Consider the following 14,163-nt stretch of genomic DNA (forward strand, 5'->3'; position numbering starts at 1 on the left):
CTCTTTTGTTAGGTGGCCCCTGATCATGTTCTTCCTGCTCCAGAAGAAATCTACGTGTATAGTCCTTTGGGAACCGCTTGCAAAATTGATGGCTCTACTGATGGTTCTGGCAAAAATTCCAGTATAGTAACAATGTATGTGAAGTGTTTTGCTTGCATTTATTTATTTAAAGTATTCTATTTTGAAATACATTCAAAATATTTGAATTAGCCTCAAATATAATGCAAGTTTTCTTATGGTTGTTCTTTGTGTTTTTCCTCTGACTTAGATTCATGATCTGGAATACAATGATGGGTACATCAATATTAAGTATTCCCTGGGGAATAAAACAGGTAGCACAATTTTGTGTCTCTGTGTTAGGACAAATTTTGCCTGCTAAATCGTGCATAACAGTTTGCATTAATGCCATAATTTGTATAAGTATTTAGTTAAATGTTTACTTTTCAAACAGGCTGGATTTACTACTGGAATCTGTATTATTCCGCTGATGGGCATATTGACTCTTTATTGTTGCTACAGAGTTTTGAAGTCTAGGTCAATGATACGTAAGTATATTGTTTTAGTAAATATATATGTTTCATTAAACTATGTGTGGGCCTGCTGTAGAGATTGGTGCACTTAAGAACATGACTCAAAGATGTGCAGTTTTAATGATCCCAGACTACCTTTTTGTCTACATTTTCTAGAATACACAGGACTTTCCTAAGGTAATATATTAAAATGGAAGTAGCAATGAAATGAACAGAGTAGTCTCCCAATAAGAGAAATATTCCTGAACTTCTTAATGGGCAACTCCTAAATCTTTCTGATTTTATCAGATTATATAATTTGACTATCTCAAACTTGGCAGGATGTACAAGTCCAAATGTTAACGTTGGTCTCTTTTGTACATTTGTAGGTTTGAGAACCATCAAATATATAATATAATATAATATAATATAATATAATATAATATAATATAATATAATAATATAATATAATATAATATAATATAATATAATATAATATAATATAATATAATATAATATAATATAATATAATATAATAAATATAATAATATAATATAATATAATATAATATAATATAATATAATATAATATAATATAATATAATATATCATAACATAACATAACATAACAACATAACATAACATAACATAACATAACATAACATAACATAACATAACATAACATAACATAACATAACATAATAATAAAGTTGGAAGGGACCTTGGAGGTCATCGAGTCCAACCCCCTGCTCAGGCAGGAAACCCTGCCTACACCATTTCAGACAAATGGCTGTCTAGTCTCTTCTTAAAAACTTCCAGTGTTGGAGCATTCACCGCTTCTGGAGGCAGGTTGTTCCATTGGTTAATTGTTCTAACTGTCAGGAAGTTTCTCCTTAGTTCTAGGTTGCTTCTCTCCTGGATTAGTTGACTTCTTTCCCTATATATAAATTATATGATTTATTTAACATTTTTAGAGAAACTGAAGTTTTGTTGGTCTAGCCTTTTATTTTTATTGGTGTCATTGGGTGCTAATGACTAATTTTCTTTTCAATACTGGAAAGTGTATTTATAGTAAGTATACATTTTTCTTTTAATTGCTTTCCTATGGGACAGAGTATTTCTAATTAATAAATAGATACAAGGGGGCCCTTGGGATTACATTAGTTCAAAAAAAATTCAGTTTTTCTAAATATTAAATAAATCATATAATATATATATATATAGGGATACAAGTCAGCTATTTGATGGCTCTCAAATCTACAAATGTACTGTATCTCCATGTATATATACATATACGTGAAATATCAATTTCTTTCAGTTTGTGTTTTACTTTATACTGTACAAATAATTATAATAGCAGTGTCCCTTTTGTTTTAAGCCTGTTATCAGCCTGCTATGAAGACTTTAAAATAATTAGTACAGAATTAAATCAATATCTTCTTTTTCTTTTTTTTCAGCTTCAGTAGATACCTCAACTTGGGAATTCCCAGATGTTTGTAAATATTACTTTGGATCTTTCGGTCAGTGGTCTAGCCTTTTATTTTCATTGGTGTCACTTATTGGAGCCATGGTGGTTTACTGGGTGCTAATGACTAATTTCCTTTTCAACACTGGAAAGTGTATTTATAGTAAGTATACATTTTTCTTTTAATTGCTTTCATGTGGGACAGAGTATTTCTACTTAATAAATAGATACAAGGGGGCCCTTGGGATTGCATTAGTTAAAAAAAACCCCTCACCTTCTCTAAATGTTAAATAAATCATATAATTTAATAAATGCACACATGTGCATAAGGATGTTACAAAAGATAAAAATCTCTTCTAATATAAGAATATATATTTGCCAGTTATCTTTCTTTGGGCATAAAAATGAAATCATCAAGATAATAGATTTTTAAATTATAGATAGAGCTTCAGATACCAGGGCGAAAGATGATGAAGGGAAGAAAGCCATTATAGGAGAGATTCTGAAGCAACTCATTCTTTTATGGACACTGTTTTTTCTCCATTTTCTTCCCATTAGTTCCAATGTGACAGAAAATATATGTATGCAGACTTCAGAGTAAGAATTCTTTCTCATCGTCACATTCCAGTGCCAAGTTGAAAGAACATAGATCTGATAGATTTTAAGAAACTGCTGTCCTCCATTTGACATGCTTCTAAAAAAAGTGTGGGTGTTGAATCTAAAACTAGATGTACAATTTTTTTCTCCAAATTGTCCTAAGTACATACAGGTAGTCCTCGACTTACGACCACAATTGATCCCAGAATTTATGCTGCTAAGTGAAAAAATTGTTAAGTGAGTTTTGCCCCATTTTACAACTTTGCTTGCCACATCTGTTAAGAAAATCACTGCAGTTGTTAAATTAGCAACATGGTTGTTAAGTGAATCTGGTTCCCCCATTGACTTTGCTTGTCAGAAGGTCGCAAGAGATGGTCATATGATCCCAGGACACTACAACTGTCATAAATATGAACCAGTTGTCAAGCATCTGAATGTAAATCATGTGACCATGGGGATGTTTCAAGCATGAAAAGTGGTCATAAGTCACTTTTTTCATTGCTGTTGTAACATTGGTCACTAAATGAACTGTTGTAAGTTGAGGATTCCCTGTACTGAAGGCCCAATGTATGTATACATTTCTTCAGGAATTTTTTTTTTATAAACCAGGGTTGACACCAAGTAATTTCTTAATTGAATTAACAGAAGTAACAGTATTTTTGTGTGTACGTGTGGTGGCATGAATTAACAGCAATTCCCGGAAAAGCCCCTTGCATTTTGATATCCTAGTACTGATTTTGCAAACAAGCACATTCTTTATTTACAGCTACTTTTTGAGCTTTGTAAATATTTAATCATGGTTTGAGTGGTTAGATGCCTTACTTTTCTATCATATCACATATCATACTATGGTTTTCTGACCCTAAACGCATTTACTTGGAAGCAAATACTAGTTGGTTGCAATAAGCCTATTACAATTAGAAAGAAATGCTGTCAAGTAGATTATTTTATTAATGCAGTGCTTCCCAAACCTGTATAATTACCCAAAATTGGATAAAAGTGGGGGGACGGCGGGTTTGGGTAATGACACAATGACATTATCCATCACAACGGGAACATTTAACTTGACTTAAATATTGTCACATGTACCAACATATATTTGAAAATCTCCCAAAGTATTCCTATTAAGACAAAAATTGTGAAATTACCAATGGAAATTTGTAGAAATCACATAAAAATCATTCATTGATGTTGTTTCTATAATGCAGGTATTCCTTGAGTTATGACTTTTCATTCAGTGACCACTCTAAAGTTGTGATGGTGCTGAATGAAGGGACTTAGGACTGATTCTCAAAATATGATAAGAGTTTCTGATTAGCAGTTTGGAGTAATAAACGAAAACGTTTGGGTAGCATTGCTTTAATAAGACATATTTACTTGTTTAAACCATTTAGCCACTAGATGGCAATATATGCACTGCAGTGTAAAAAGGTAGACCAGGCTATTTTGTTTTCCTAATGTAGATGGATTTGCTCCCCATTTTATTTATGTGCATTAACAATGCCATGGAGTATATGCAGAAACAAAATACTTACAGTCTTTAATTAAATTATTATTATTATTATTATTATTATTATTATTATTATTATTATTATTATTATTATTATTATTATTATTATTATTATTGTAGTAGTAGTAGTAGTAGTAGTAGTAGTAGTAGTAGTAGTAGTAGTAGTGTTGGAGCATTCACCGCTTCTGAAGGCGGGTTGTTCCACTGGTTAATTGTTCTAACTGTCAGGAAGTTTCTCCTTAGTTCTAGGTTGCTTCTCTCCTTGATTAGTTTCCATCCGTTGCTTCTTGTCCTGCCCTCAGGCGCTTTGGAAAATAGCTTGACTCTCTCTTCTTTGTGGCAACCCCTGAGACATTGGAACACTGCTATCATGTCTCCCCTCGTCCTTCTCTTCATTAAACTAGACATACTCAATTCCAGCAACCGTTCCTTATATGTTTTAGCCTCTAGTCCCCTAATCATCTTTGTTGCTCTTCTCTGTACTCTTTCTAGAGTCTCAACATCTTTTTTACATCGTGGTGACCAAAATCGGATGCAGTATTCCAAGTGTGGCCTTACCAAGGCATTGTAAAGTGGTATTAATACTTCACATGATCTTGATTCTATCCCTCTGTTAATGCAGCCTAGCACTGTGTTGGTTTTTTTGGCAGCTGCAGCACACTGCTGGCTCATATTTAAGTGATTGTCCATTAGCACTCCGAGATCCCTCTCACAGGTACTACTATTGAGCAAGGTACCCCCTATACTATACCTGTACATTTGGTTTTTCTTGCCTAAATGTAGAACCTTACTTTTTTCACCATTGAATTTCATTTTGTTAGATAGTGCCCAGTGTTCAAGTCTGTCCAGATCTTCCTGTATCCTAAGCCTGTCTTCTGGAGTGTTGGCTATTCCTGCCAGCTTGGTGTCGTCTGCAAATTTGATGAGTTCCCCATCTATCCCCTTGTCCAAATCGTTGATGAAGATGTTGAAGAGCACTGGGCTCAGAACAGAGCCCTGGGGCACCCCACTACACACTTCCCTCCATGTAGATGCGGTTCCATTGAGGATCACACGCTGAATACGGCCGGTCAGCCAGCTATGAATCCATCTGGTGATGATGCTGTCTAACCCACATTTTTCTATCTTATTAAGTAGTAGGTTGTGGTCTACTTTATCAAATGCCTTACTGAAGTCCAAGTATAAATTATATCCACAGCATTCCTCTGGTCCACTAATTTTGTCACTTGGTCAAAGAATGCAATAAGATTTGTCTGGCATGATCTGTTTTTGACAAATCCATGTTGGCTTTTAGTAATGACTTTGTTTGCCTGTAGGTGTTCACTGATTCATTGTTTGATTATCTTTTCCAGAATCTTCTCAGGTATTGAGGTCAGGCTGATAGGTCTGTAATTTCCTGGATCCATTTTTTTTCCTTTTTTGAAAATGGGAACTACATCAGCTCTTTTTCAGTCCTCTGGTAGTTCCCCAGTGCTCCAGGAATTTTTGAAAAATATAGTTCAGTGGTTCTGAAATCACATCTGCCAGTTCTTTGAGAACCTTGGGGTGTAATCCATCTGGTCCTGGTGATTTGAACTCGTCTAGGCTGGACAGGTGCTCACTTACCATTTTCTTGCCTATCTTAACTTGTGTTTCTATTCTATTTTTTATGGCACTATTTTTGATAGGTTGGTCTGTTTTTTCCCTTTGTGTAAAGAGAGATGCGAAAAACGAGTTAAATAGTTCTGCTTTCTCTCTGTTGCTTGTCACCTTCTTGCCACTTTCACCCACTAATGGACCAATCGTTTCCTTCACTTTTTTCTTGTTTTTTACATGTTGAAAGAAACTTTTTTTTTTTTTTTTTTTACTTTGGTTGCAAGCCTTAGTTCATTTTGAGCCTTAGCTTTCCTCACTTCATCTTTGCAGGCTTGGGCTGTTTGCTGATATTCTGACTTAGTTATGTGTCCCTCTTTCTACTTTCTATACTTGTCCTTTTTATCTTGTCTAGAAGTCTGGCTAAGTCTGGAACTGGCTAATAGGCAATCATTATGCCTTTATTACACATATGCTGAAACCAGTGAAGTAAAAATCATATTCTGTTTTATTGGTTAACTTTTCCATTTAACCAGTTTTCCAGTATATTTTCCACCATATGGAAATACTCAGATTCTTTCCTGCTCTCCAGAATCTTGCTACTACCTGTCTGACTGCAAACAATAAGAGTATATCAACTTTCTATGTTTCAATGTGTGATTTCTATTATTTTTAAAAAATAGGCCAATGTAGAATCTGATATAACATGGAATAACTTTACAAGACCATATATATGATGCAATGAACCTTTTTCTTATACATTCTTTTCTCCAAACTCATAAAGTTTATACTAGATTTTATCATGTTAAGCTTTTTAGGCAAGATGTTTGTGTTCTCCTTTAATAGAATATTGTAATTTAGATCTTATGATTCAGAGAGAGAGATAAGCTTACAGGTTGTCCTCAACTTACGACCACAATTGAGCCCAACATTTCTGTTGCTAAGCAAGACAGTTGTTAAGTGAATTTTGTTCTATTTTATGACTTTTTTACCACATTTGTTAAGTGAATCACTGTAGCTATTAAGTTAATAGCAGGATTGTTAAGTGACTCTGGCTTCCCCATTGACTTTGCTTGTCAGAAAGTCACAAAAGGTGATCACATGAGCCCAGGATACTGCAATCATCATAAATACATGCCAGTTACCAGTGGTGGGATTCAAATATGTGAACAACCGGTTCTCTGTGTGGATGCTGCTTCCGGAAGTCCATTCTGGGCCTGGGCAACAAAAAATTAGCTACCGGTTCTGCCGAAGTGGTGCAAACCGGCTGAATCCCACCACTGCCAGTTACCAGTCTGAATTTTGATTACATGACCATGGGGATACTATAACAGTCATAAATGTGAAAAACTGTCATAAGTTTTTTTTTCAATGCCGTTATAACTTTGAATGGTCAATAAACAAATGGTTGTAAGTCAAGGACTACTGTTCCTCTCCACATCATTATTATTCCAGTGCCTTTAAGGTTTCATGAGAAAATACTCAAATTAACCATGTTTCAAAAGTCTTTTTTTCAGTGGAAGTTAAGATATATCATAGACTGAACTGATTAATTATGTGCCATCAATTTTCGACTCCATTATCCACATAGACAGATTTTTCCCAAGGTGATCAATCCCTAGCCTGATATTTCAAGTCTACCTTGGACATGTTGATTCAACATACTCTTTGCATATATCTTGTTTTTCTCCTGATGCTAGTTTAAAAAAAGGGACATTTCATGAAAAAGAGATCCAGTTTTCCTCAGAAGTTGCATTAATCTCTTTATATTGTTTTTAGTACATATTATGAATGTTCTAAAACATATTTCTTTTGGAATACTGTTGGAATATTGTTCTGTGCCTTTAAGTAAGTTTCCTTATTTTTTTTTTTAGATTATATTAATGATATTAATGTAACAGACATTGTTCCTGGTACAAATGGAAGCAATAGAGGTAAGCAAACTGGAAAAACAATTTCTTGCTGTTGCAGTGTTCCCGAAACTTGGAATCTGGTTTACCTTAAGCAGGGCTTTTTTTCTCGGAGAAAAGGTGGCGGAACTCAAACCTGGCCACGCCCTCATCAAACCCTAGGACCGCCCCTTTAGAGAACAGGAATGCAAGTAAAATTTGGGAGGGGCTATTTCCGGTGTGGGAGGGGCTATTTCCGGTGCGGCCGGCCCGGAAAAAGGTGCCGGAACACGGTTCCGCCGCGTTCCGGCTGAAAAAAAGCCCTGACCTTAAGGACAAAATTCTTAATAAATATGCCTCTTTTCAACATTGTGAGGCAGTTGGGATGGCAAATCATTTGTAAGCCTCGCATGTTTGCATTCCTCATAGATTCAAAGTAGGCAGAGAAGAATAATCTTGGTAAATAATTCCTAAACAATAAATCCATAAAAGATAATTGTCTTGCTTTCAGATAGATAATAACTGAAGACCACACAGTGTTTCACTGACTCAAATTCTCAACCATGGAAATAGATGCTGGTAATAGTGCATATGTAAACACTTTTAGAACTTCCGCCTTTCCAGGTGGAAAGTTCTAAATACAGCCTTTCCTCAAACAATGAATCCTTCTTTTGCTTGGGTGAACAATTGAGAACTACAATAGTGCCATAAAGTTGTGCAAATCTTAAGGCATGAAATTTACCACCTAGCACAGAGCCCTTTCCGACTACAAGATGAATGAGAACAAAAAAAAAAAAAGGTTCAGAAATGTTAGTCTTGTCCATCCTGGTAATAGCACAGTCTCACTTTTTAGCTTTTTTCGCTGGTCTACTAGTTTAGTCACTTGAATAGTTTAGTATTTTGGAAAAAAAAATGTTTTTTTTCAGATATTTGCAGAACAGAGGGATCATAGTTTCACAATAGAAACATCTTAGTTTTAAAAGCTTATTTCAAAAGCCACCCTGATGTTATTTCATTATTTGTTATTACACGGTACTGTTCTTAACTGTGCTAGCTAAATGTTGCATCAAACCAATAGGAAGAATTCAGCCTTCACTGTAACTTCATATAAATTTCAGAAATGCTATTAATTTTTCTCAAATACTACAGTTATATAGATAGCAAGGAACAAACAAACTGGAAAAATAATGCTAATTATTCTTTTACATCAATCTATTCTCTACAAAGGTTTGTGCTTCAGGGAGTTGTAGCCAGCTAGGCAAAAGGCCGGCATGGGATGAAAAAAATTCACTGGGAAATTAGTTCATGCTTTCTGTATAAATCATGGCTAATGACATCTTATACTAGATTCTCAAAAAGATAGCCTTCTGCTATATGATTTTGGTCTTCCACCTAGATCTAACCTAGCAATTTACAACATGATATCTTTTGAATATTAGGGAGTTGTAAGAGTCAAATCAAATCAAATCAGATCTTTATTATGGTCATATACTTCATAAATAAAAGTCAAAATTCCCATTTGGAAAATACTGCACAACTATGAGGAAGTTGTATAAAATGAATGGTGGCAAATGTAATGAGTTAAAAGGAATAGACAGTACTCTGGAACTCTTTTTATGTGTATTAATATCTTAAAAATATAAGAAAGCACCTTCCCTTGTAGAGTTCCACTTGTCTGGATCTGTTGCTTAATTGTGTTATCTTCCCTTTTGTGCAAAGTATTATGTACCACTCAGAAATCTGTAGTTAAAGGAAAGAATGCTGGATGTATTATCTTCCCCTTTGTGCAAAGTATTATCTGCAACTCAGAAATCTGTTGTTAAAGGGAAAGAATGCTGGATCTGAATGCAGTATGCTATTATGAATCTACCATTGTATTTATAGTTTGAACTTGCTGTAATCCACATAAGTCTTTCAAGTTGTTGGGGCTATGAAAAATCAAAAATAAGTAAACAGATATTGGAATCTGCTGACATCCAGGATAACCATCCTTTAACTAAGATGCAGAGCTATATCCAACCATACATGACTACATGCTGCTGAAATTCCATGCTGCTTATGTGCTACTTAGAAGCCTGCAGTTTGGTAGACTGTACCCTTGGCTCCTAATAATGATCCAAAAGATTATTTTGCAGCTTACGTGGCATCTCTGCAGTATTTGGATTTGTTTCACTAGGCTAGAACTGAGGCAGTGCTCTAGAAAGAAACCAGTTTGAGAGTAAGGGGAAGAGAAAACATGTTCAGGAACATCAAGAGTCTTATAAAACAAAAAATATAAAGGAATTATATATATGATAGATGACAGAGTGTTAGCCATTTCTTTCCTGTTGAGTACACTTGTGGATTGTGTTAATTCCAGCTCAGATGCCTTCCTGATGTGCATAAGTTTTATAATTTGTATGCACCCAAGGATGTGTTCAGTGGTACATTATAGCTCTGGCTGGACACATATGTGCTGTGTGGCTAATTTTGAGAAAGTGCCAATTTCCTATGTAGGTTTTTAAGACTTATAACAAAAGGAAAAGAGTATCCACCTCATAAGCAACCCCAGTAATTCTGGGGGGACTTGGGAAGGAGAAAATTGCCAAAATGAGTTTCTGTGCAAGGAGTTATAAGTTAGACTAATCAGTATTCAAATGATTTGAGCTACAAAAGTTGTGTTGATTTCATTGCGAATTACAGCACTGCCCAACTGTCGAAATGTTTTGAGTGAAATAAAACCAACATTTTAATGTATCTAGATTCAACCTGACTTATTAATACACTGGAAAACTATAACCCTCTGATAGCTGCCTTGATCCTTCTTCTCTTTTCATTGCAACAAATGGTGAATAGGGGAAGAGTGTATTAATTTACACAGCTGCAACAAATGAGATGTTAAATGCAGCACTCTTTTATTGCACATCCCATCTTTCCCTATCAGAGGCCTAATGACCATATGGCAGCATGAAAAGGGCAGTTTGCATGATGAAGGATAGGGATTATTGTTCAGAGGTACTTCAGAGTTACTGGAGTGCAGCTCCCATCATTCTGGGCAGCATAGCCCAAGGCCTTTGGTCATGTTGTCTGGAAATGGCAGTAGCTATAATAATGGTATCTGAAGGATACCAAGCAAAGGAAGGCTCACTCCCAGTATTCATTTCTTACCTGCAAGAATTATGTGTGCATATAAACAATATGGAGATCATGCTTAAATAAAAGTAAGCCTGCCATAAACAGAGCTTGTATGTTTTTGGTTTTGGTGCATTTACATCAGTGTTGGCTCCTGGCAATACCTGGACTAATCCCTGTGGTTTTCTTGTCATGATTTTGGAAGTGGTTTGCCATTGCCTTCTTACTAGGGCAAAGAAAGTCAATGACTGGCCCAAGGTCACTCAGCTGCCTTTGTGTCTAAGGTAGAACTAGAACACTGTCTCCTGGTTTCTAGCTGATGCCTTAACCACTGACTCTTTTCTATGGATTAGAAACTGACTCTTTTCTATGGATTAGAGTTCATATATTTATTCTCAGGTTATTGTTTTGCTTTAGACATAAATGATTCTTTGCCATAAGGATGAGTGGCTATTAGTCTTAGTGGCAGTGAGACTGCTCTGAATGGAATCTAGTGGACTTTCTTGTACAATTGGCCATTGTAAGAACAGACAACTGGACTATATGGGCCAGCAGGGCACTGCTTATGCTTATTTGAAGAGGTTAATCTAATGCAGTGTTTCTTAACCTTGGCAATTTTGGGGTTGGGTGGACTTCAATTCCCAGAATTTCCAGCCAACCAAGATTGAGAAACATTTAACTAAAGTTCAAGCTTTGATTTCCAACACATACTTCCTCACTATCACCATCACCACCAAGTGCAAATGATTTCCTTAAGCTAAACAATCATTTTCTTTCCTTTTTAATTTTACAGTAATATGTCCTAGCGATGGTAGCCATGAAGTACCAGGAAATGAAACTTTTGAATTTACTTCTACCAGTGCTGCTGGATTTGAGGAATTTGAAAAGTGGTGGGACAAATCCAAAACAGTTCCATTTTATTTAACCATCATTCTTCTACTGTTGAATTTTAAGTCTCCATCTTTCTTTGCCAAGTTTAACATATTAGGTATGTAGTAGTCATTTAAAATTTTTTAAAAGTATGCACAATAGATTATTTTTAGATATCTTGACTCAATAAATTTCTTATTAGTTGTGGACATCTCTACACAAAAGTATTTGCTTTGATTTTTCAGCATCTCATGAAATTTTTCAGCATCTCATGAAATTTAAAACTTGCCAGGGGTGGTGGTGAGGGGAATAACAGGCCTTGAATTAACTTGGAGCAGCAAATATTGTGGAAGATTTTATATGTTGTTTTAGTTCTTCAACCTCTCTTTCCACTGGAAAATGTTTCCTTCTTATAAAGACAGTGCTTCCACTGTGGGAAAAGAAAACATTTTGCTATACTCTTTTTTTTCTCCAGTAACTGGAAAGCAATTTTGTCCAGATTTCATCATGTTTAATGATCCCTCAAAATGGTTAACTTTTGCTAGTTGACATCTCTAATTGTGTGTTTTTAAACTTTAAAAAGAGACTGCAGTAATCCAGTTGTGAATCTATTACATTGTATACTTCAGCCAAGGAAGAAAGAACAACTGTCTACTTTAACCATAACAGAAAAGTTTCAAACTTTTTGCATTGTCCTTATTCTTTTTATTCAATTGGAGATATTCCTTGAAATAGTAAAAGGTTAAAACAAAGACTATGAAGGCTTAGAAATCCATAGGAGTTTATATTTTTGCTCATTTTGTTTCCAGTTTTTCAAATGCTGTTTTATTTTCTCTGTGTGCAAGTATATTCACATACATATAAGAAAGTAATAGGTAAAGTAATAATGAAAGTTGGATGTGAAAGTTGGACCATAAGAAAGGCTGAGCGACAAAGAATTGAGGCCTTTGAACTATGGTGCTGGAGAAGACTCCTGCAAGTCCCTTGGACTGCAAGGCGTTCAAACCAGTCAGTCCTAGAAGAGATCAACCCCGACTGCTCTTTAGAAGGCCAGATCCTAAAGTTGAAACTCAAATACTTTGGCCACCTAATGAGAAGGAAGGACTCACTGGAGAAGGGCCTAATGCTGGGAAAGATTGAGGGCAATAGAAGAAGGGGACGACAGAGAATGAGGTGGCTGGATGGAGTCACTGAAGCAGTAGGTGTGAGCTTAAATGGACTCCAGAAGATGGTAGAGGACAGGAAGGCCTGGAGGAACATTGTCCATGGGGTCGCGATGGGTCGGACACGACTTTGCAACTAACAACAACACCAACAATAATGAAAGTAATAGATAAGGTGAAATTATATTTTGTAAAGCAATATTGTTCTGCAATAATGCAGGCATGTCAAACACAAGGCCCAGGGGCCGGATGTGGCCCACGAAGCCATCCTGGAAACAGTGAGGGAACGACCCCCGCTGCCCTGGCCCTGGCCCAGGCCGGCCAGGAGGGAGCCAATGTACAGTTTTGTGGTGGCTATCTATGCTGAAACGCATTCAGTCTTAGCTCCATAAGGCCGTCTGGAAACAGCGAGGAACCAGCCCTGCTGCGTCGGCCCCACCCCCTGGGTGCATGCTGGGGAAGTGTCACCCTTTGTGAGGAATGAAGAAATGCACCATCGCCTGGAAGTGGCCAGCAAATGGCCCTCGCCTACTTTACATATCTGGCTTGATGGGCTCTGGGGGCGGGGTTTCGACAGATAAGTGCAGCTGGATGTCCCCTTGGGGAAGTGGGGCTGGGCTTGGTGCCGTGGGTGCTTGAGGGTCAGGCTGGGCATTTGACCTCTGCTGTCCAGGGCTCCCGGCAGCCCGTACCACCATCCAACCCCCCCATGGCCTGAGAGGAACAATGAGGCTCCTCCTGTGGACCATGCCTTGGCATTTGCCCTGGTCCCACCCCCTTCTGCCAGAGACCCTCAGATCTGTCCCACTCCTGCCCAGGCCCCCACAGGCACCCTTGATGCGAACGATGTAGAGCTGGCCACACCCACCCAGGATGCTACACCCACTCCATCCACGCCCACCCAGGAGGCCGCACCGACCCTGGCCGTACCCGCTCGGCCCCTGGAGGGCAACTGCAATGATGATGCGGCCCTCAATGAAATTGAGTTTGACACTCCTGCAGTAATGCAATCTGTTTATCCATGTGTATCAGATCATGTTTATGAAAATGGATGTGCAAAATATGCTCGCTTTATGTTGCAGAGGGACTGCAGTACTATAAAGGAAGTTTTTGTACTGCAAATTCATTATTTTTTATGAAAATATCCACATTTAAAACACATCTGTATTTTGTTACTTTGTCTAGAATTTCTAGTCTCCAAAACCTTGATTAATTTTTCTTTCAGATAATTATTATAGGAATAATAGTAATAGTCGTAATGTAGTAGTAATAATTTTGAAATTATTTTGTCCTCTCACTAACTTATGTTCCAGTTTGGTATTGTTGAATCTGATGCCAAGTAACTTCATCTCAGTCAGTCACTGTTAAATTGATTTACAAGAAGAATATAAAAGAGAAAAGCTGGACTGTAATGTTCTAAGTCTCGTAGAGGTTAAAGGACTTTTTTTCCCCTCTGTCCATTAGTTTAAATATGTCTA

General features: G+C 36.7%; 1 protein-coding gene across 1 annotated transcript in view; it reads left to right on the top strand.

The window, feature by feature from the left end:
• The first annotated feature begins 17 nt into the window (after positions 1-17).
• Positions 18-14,163, top strand: part of SLC38A9 (solute carrier family 38 member 9) — a 33,689-nt gene continuing 19,543 nt past the window's right edge. The window contains exons 1-6 of the mRNA XM_015824256.1: positions 18-134; positions 269-332; positions 452-545; positions 1,966-2,136; positions 7,527-7,586; positions 11,446-11,640. Coding sequence (XP_015679742.1) covers positions 273-332; positions 452-545; positions 1,966-2,136; positions 7,527-7,586; positions 11,446-11,640 — 580 coding nt within the window. The 5' untranslated portion in view covers positions 18-134; positions 269-272. The remainder of the gene's footprint in view (positions 135-268; positions 333-451; positions 546-1,965; positions 2,137-7,526; positions 7,587-11,445; positions 11,641-14,163) is intronic.

Source organism: Protobothrops mucrosquamatus, unplaced genomic scaffold (genome assembly GCF_001527695.2).
Source record: "Protobothrops mucrosquamatus isolate PMUCROS unplaced genomic scaffold, P.Mucros_1.0 scaffold2172, whole genome shotgun sequence".
Classification (NCBI taxonomy): Eukaryota; Metazoa; Chordata; class Lepidosauria; order Squamata; family Viperidae; genus Protobothrops; species Protobothrops mucrosquamatus.